Source organism: Vicia villosa, linkage group LG1 (genome assembly GCF_029867415.1).
Source record: "Vicia villosa cultivar HV-30 ecotype Madison, WI linkage group LG1, Vvil1.0, whole genome shotgun sequence".
NCBI lineage: Eukaryota > Viridiplantae > Streptophyta > Magnoliopsida > Fabales > Fabaceae > Vicia > Vicia villosa.
In genome coordinates this window covers 156,064,058-156,070,781 of record NC_081180.1, presented here as the reverse complement: position 1 = coordinate 156,070,781, position 6,724 = coordinate 156,064,058, and the positions used below count along the sequence as shown (strand labels likewise).

At 40.9% G+C, this 6,724-nt stretch overlaps 1 protein-coding gene across 1 annotated transcript; it reads left to right on the top strand.

Moving 5' to 3' along the window:
* The first annotated feature begins 253 nt into the window (after window positions 1-253).
* On the top strand, window positions 254-2,236 carry LOC131658023 (mechanosensitive ion channel protein 7-like). The gene has a single exon (XM_058927360.1). The coding sequence runs from the start codon at window positions 254-256 to the stop codon at window positions 2,234-2,236; it is 1,983 nt and encodes a 660-aa protein (XP_058783343.1).
* Window positions 2,237-6,724: the final 4,488 nt, after the last annotated feature.

Below are 6,724 nucleotides of genomic sequence, written 5' to 3'. Positions count from 1 at the left end.
GCACCCTCAATACAGCAAAACACAAATACAAATCTTCAAATCTCTTCCCTTTAAGTTTGAAACAAATCCATCGCAACTTCAATCTCTTCCCTTCAATCTCTTCTGGTTAGTACTGTTATTTTTCCCGATCCCTCCTCTTCTATTGTTATTCTTCATGTTTTTCTTTCTAGATTTTTATTTTTAAAAAATTATTTATTATTGAGGGTGCCTAACTCTATGCCGACAGCTACTTTCGCCGTGTACTTATAGTGAAATGCAGGTTAAGGACGTGGTTATTAATATTGACGAAAACCGTGAAATGTCTGAAATCCAAGGGGAGAATGTTCAAACAAGCTTTGTTGGAGAGTCCAGCTCTAATGCCCAATCATCTCTCAAAGATGAGAATCACTCAAGTGAAATATCTGAAATCAAAGGGGAGACCGTTCAAACAAGCTTTTTTGGAGAGTCCAGCTCTAATGCTCAATCATCTTTCATAAATGAGAATCACTCAAGTATGTATAAGAAAAGAAAATTTAGTCTTTTGATTTTATTTGGAAGGCTAGATTTGATTCTTATACCTGCTTTATTATTAACCTTGACTTTTCGGTATTTGAGGAATATGAATTTATGGGAAGTTAGACTTTGGAAATATGAAGTCCTGATTCTTTTTCTAGTCTCTGGTAGCTTCTTAGCGCATTGTATTATTAGGATTATCATTGTGTTTTTTATTAAAAGAAAATTTCATTTGGAGATCAAACTTGTTTACTATGTATATACTTTGAAGAAAACAATTCAAAAATTTTTGTGGTTGCTACTTTTAGCATGGTCTTTGTGGTTCTATAAGCCTCTTCACAGGGAGGTGATCTGCGTTTTAATGCTATACATGGAGAAAGCTTTGTTCAGCAGTTTATTTCTGGCTCCTGCATTATGGCTCTTCAAAACCCTAATTGCTGAAATTTTAACCACTCATTTTTATGCGACAGCATATTGCGGTAAGATTGAAGAGTCGTTCGTCAATCACTCATTGATTAATATGCTTTCTGGACCACATATGGTCGAACTTCGAAGGGCTAAAGCACAAGAGGATGAAAGGCTGGCTGCTCCTAACTTTTCTACCATCATAATTGAAAGGTCAAGGAGTGAGATTGAATATGGTGGTAGACTAACTCTCAATCTTTTGCATAAGCTGAATCCAAAATTTGTGTCGTCTTTGGAAATGAATAGCTTCATGAAAACATTTACCTACAGGGCATTTGATTTGGAAGACGACCATTCTGCACTAGCTTCAACTGAAAAGGAGACTAAAGCAGCAACCGAACAAATATTCAGAAATCTTGATTTATGTGGTTCTAGGTCTATAGAAATTGAGGACTTGATGTCTTTCATGATTGAAACTGAAGCTGCTCAAATTGTAAATCACTTTAAAAGAGGATCAGATTCTGGAAAAGTAAGTCAAACTGCCTTGAAGGACTGGATTCTGAGTGTGTTCAGGGAGAGAATAACACTTAGTTTAAGAATAAATGATACCAAATCACCGGTCCCAAAGTTATACAACTTCTTGAACTTCTTAGTTGTCCTTCTCATTTCTGTTATATCGATTTTGATTTTGGAAATGGTCACTATCAAGTTACTTGGCTTTGTTTTTGCGTCACAGTTCGTGTTCGCTTCATTGATATTCGGAAGCTCATTGAAAACTGTTTTTGAAGGAATATTTTTTGTTTTTATAATGCATTACTATGACGTAGGAGACAAATGTGTGATCGACGACATTGTAATGACCGTGGAGAAGATCAACATACTGACTACCGTGTTTATACGGTTCGATAAAAAACGGATAAACATGCCCAACAGTGTGCTTCACAAGAAAAAAATACGTAATTGCAATCGTTGTACTAACATGGAAAAAGCTTTGCAATTCTGTATTCACATAGCAACTCAAAATGAAAAAGTTTTCCTCATGAAACAGAGAATAAAAGACTTCATGGAAGGAAAGCTAGAGTATTGGCATCCTTCACCTACTATAAAGTTGTATGATAATCAAATGTTGGACATGGTAAAAGTGGTTGTGTGGCCAACTTTCAGAAATAACATACAAAACATGGAAGACAGGTGCATCATGAGGTCTTTGTTGATTGAAGAGTTGATGATGATCTTTAGGTATCTTGAAATTGTTTACTGGATGCCCCTAAACTTCAAAGCTTTTCCTATTACTCAAGATTGTCTCCCAGTTAGTTTTTGGACAACAACTACAAAGTAGAAGGATGAAGCACTTGTATTTTGGTAATTTAAGTAGCTTCATTTTGTTTTGTAATATGTTGAATGATCCTATTTTGGAGTTCATCTTGTTATGATCAAGACAGATTCAGGTTGTTTGTTCTGAATATTTTCTTATCCTTTCCATTACTGCAGTGCATAATTTATAGATACAAAAACAGTAACTACTTCCTAATTGTAATTGTATAACTGCATAATAACTACTGCTGCCTAAAATTGGCTAATAACTGCTACTGCCTAATATTAAATAAACTTATTTATATTTGACAAAATATTTAAGATATGCAGGCTGTGTACGATTTCTCTTGGGCTTGGTTGTAGCAATTGCTGATGCATTTATACCAATATCCAATCTCAACTTATCTTCCTATCATTTTGTTCTGCCTTGCTGGTATATTGTCTTGGCATGTTATTCTACTCTTAATAGTCTACACAATATATAACTTGTTAGTGTGACAATTCAATGATGCCACCTATTAAGAAAATATGAAACCTCTGAGAGTTTTCCATATTACTCTCAGTATGTTAAGAATCAATTTGAAGTTGAGTGATTCGACAGAACCGAGTCTACGGAATCACAATTCTGTTTATTCCACTGAGCAAGCCATCTTCTCCATACAAAAGTGTAGTGGGCAACATATTTCATATAACATGTGACTTTCAATTGTGTTCATGCATATTATTATAAAGTGGTGCCTAGTTTCCGACGTGAATTAGGAAGACTCGGGGAAGGGACACATGTTGTAGAGCTTTGTTTCCGTGATTACGAAACTGTACGTGAATTAGGAAGACTTGGGGAGGGGACACAGGTTGTCCGGACCGTATATGAACACACGGAAGCATAATAAATCTTGAATGGTAAAGTAAATTTCCTATTCAATATAGAAAGTAAAGATTTTTTACATATGATTTAAGGCAAGACCAAAAATAGAAAAAGATCTACTGCCATTGAGAACTGTATTTTGCATTATGTAGTAAATTCAATAATCACTCCAAGCATCATCGTCTTCATCAGTTCCCGCGAATGACATGTTGTTCGGAGTACCGTAATTGTTCACCTCGATCCCTTTCCAAATGAATTGATGGCTCCTCAAGTGTTGTAAATTCTTGAATAGACTCTTTTATTAATGCATTTGAAGAAATGGGATCATCTCCAGATACAGGATATTCAACGAGTGCAATTCTCCAGGATTGTCTTTTTTTATTCAAAACATGTATGTTCCATTATTTTACTAGAAGATTGGGCCTGTTTGTCTGGTTTAAAGATGGTATGAGCCCCAGGAAGAGCACATTCAGTGGGCATGAACTTGAATTGAATACGCTTTCTCCATGACTATCCTTTTTAGCTATATCTTCCATTAACTGAGGTAGTTTTCTTGTTGGCCGCTGGAAGTTCATTTCCGAAAACACCTCCATTCCCAGTTTTGGAAATGAACTTCCGAATTGTATCAGAAGTGCATTTTTTTATTTTTTTATTTTGTCTCGCATATTAATCGTTTTCAATTGTTTATAGGAACATGTCAGGCTACCAACCAGCACGCATCAGACAGGGTAGAGAGACCCAGACTGCGTCGGCTAGACGCGAGCGGGCGGCGGCGTAGCTGGCGTCGACACAAGGAAGGGGCCAGGGCCGGGGACGACGTGTGCGAGTTCCCGTGGATGTGGGAGAGGGTACCTCTTCATCTGAATCTAGTAGTTGGCTGGCTCGGGTATCTTCTTTCCGCCAGTGAGAGGAGGAGGAGGAGGAGCAGGAGGAGGAGGTGGGAGTGCCATACCACGAGCTGGAGGGGGTATCGGATGTTGACCCTCCAGCCGGGGAGGAGGATGAGCAGGAGAACAGCTACCCGAGAGGGCCCTTTGACACTTCCGTGCTGATATGCTACCGCGACCACGTCGCTCGGCGGATCTGGGAGGGAGAGGTCTTTTTTATAATTTAACCGTTTATAATTTAGACGTTTATTCAATATTTTCTTAACGGTCTATTTAACATATGCTTTTATTTGTTTTTTTTGTAACAGGAGAGAGATCCTTTGAAAATGGTGAACCACGCCCGGAAGATTTTCAGTCTGTTTAAACCATCAGCTGAGTGGTTTAACGACGCGGTGCGAGGTTTAGGGCTTAGCGGGCTCTGCATGACGGGGTACACCACCATCAGCCACGGCATGCAGGGGGCATTTTTGGAGTGCTGGCACAAAGAGACGTCTTCTTTCCACTTTCCGGTTGGGGAGATGACGATCACCTTGCACGATGTGCAGTGTCTTCTCCACCTGCCCATCAGGGGGCCGTTGTTGACCCACTCCCGGATCCAGAGGGTCGAGGCCATTCAGTGGATGACGCTCTATTTGGGCATGGAGCCCGAAGTTGTTGACTTCGAGTGCATCACGACAAATGGGACTCAAATCCGGTTCACCACACTGAGCCGCTATTTTGAGCACCACCTGGACGCGGCGGCCGATGCCGAGCAGGCGGGTGACGAGCTATTCACACAGTATCACCGTGGCTGCGCTCTCCGGTTCTGGTACATGCATGTGGTAGGCGCTGCATGCTTTGTGGATAAGAGTGCAAGGTACGTCGACGTGACCTACCTTCGCTACTTCATGGACCTGGATACCGTTCACCAGTGGAACTGGGGGGAAGCTACTCTGGCATAACTCTACCAGAAGCTGAATGAGGCCTCCAACTAGAGGAAGAGGCAGTTGGTCAGATCGTGCACACTACTTACGGTACGTTTCATTTTAATTGTTTCGTATTTATTTATGTTTCGTATTTATTTATAATACATTATCGTGTTTCTGTTTCAGAGCTAGATCATCTCCTACTTCTCCCGCATCCACGGCTTCCACATCGATTTTGTGTACGTTGACGCCATGCCCAGGGCCGCCAGATACGTTCTCTAGAGGGGGAACAATGCGGTGGGACCATACCGTGGATACCTGGACCGCACGATGCACGACGATGTCACTTGGAGGTCGTTCAGCGACTACACTCAGGTTGTCCACTTTAACGACATTGCTTTATTTTCAGGCTGGTTGGCATGTGGGACCGACATCATGGTCCGGTATCTCCCTGAGCGGTGCATGCGTCAGTTCGGATTCGTGCAGCAGATACTCAGGTCACCCTTTGAGGCTACTCCCGACACAGTGACCCGAGTGCAGCTCACTGCCATATGGGAGGACTAGCAGCATCATGTGGTACCGCAGGAGTAGCGTCGCACTCGGGTCACACAGGACTGGCACAGTGTGGAGGGATACGTCACATGGTTCTACCGGGTGTCACATCCTCTGCTGAGACCCGACGTTCCCGGCGCTCCTAGGCTAGCACACGAGGAGATCCTGGAGAACCAACAGGCCGAGGATGACCACGCCATTGATCTCATGCCGATCTGCCAGCGGATAGAGATGCTTGGGCAGGACGCATTGGATCGAGGTGTCGTTCATCAGGGTGGTCCAGAGGCAGTCGCCGTGATGGAGATGAACGTCACTGATGCGGGCCGTGCAGCGACATACAGGCGGCAAAGGAGGTCCCAGGGATAGAGGGTTAGGCACACCCAGTAGTGGTCGGGTTTATTTATTTTTTATTTTCGGAGTGTATCTTTAGCACACTATTTTTATTTGGATTTGAATCGACTTGTATATATTACTTTTTTATCATATTAGTTTTTTGTGTTTATATGTCGCTTATTTTATTTCCCGGTTTCCTTTAATTAAAAATACGATACTGTTAAGAAAAACATAAAAAAATAGGATTAATAGTCATTTGCCCCCTGCAATAGTAGCGATATTCGGTTTACCCCCCTTTTAAAAAAAAACTTGCATAACCCCCCTATAATATTAAAATTGTAAGTCTTTTGCCCCCTAAGGGTGAAAATTACCCCCTGTAAAATATATATTTTTTGATTTTACTCCCTGGTTTTTACACGTTTAGGGGGGTACGCAAATATTACAGGGGGGTAATACAATTTTTTTTTAAAAGGGGGGTAAACCGAATATCGCTACTATTGCAGGGGGGGCAAATGACTATTAACCCAAAAAAAACACAGTTTCTGCATAATTCGGAAGTTCATTTCCGAAACCCCCCAAAATCTAAACAAAGGTGTTTTCGGAAGTTCATCTCCGAAAACACCCCCCATGAGGTGTTTTCGGAGATGCACTTCCGAATTGTGGAAATTTTTAAAAAAAAAAATGCTTCGGAAGTTCATTTCCGAAGCAGGGGTAATTTGGGTTTTTCGCTGGGGGTGACCCCATAGGGAGGTGGCTAAAGAAATTTTCTTATGTTTAAGCCATGCATACTTTATGATTATTTGATTCTTTCCATCCATTCATAATATCACTATAGTTTTAATAAATTATGGACCATATAAGATGGAATGGATATGCTTTTGTCACCAAGATATGCCGGTAGTAAGCTTATCATTTTCAAGTAACATGCATGTTTCTGTGTAAGTGTCATGTAGACTTTATGATTATTTGAT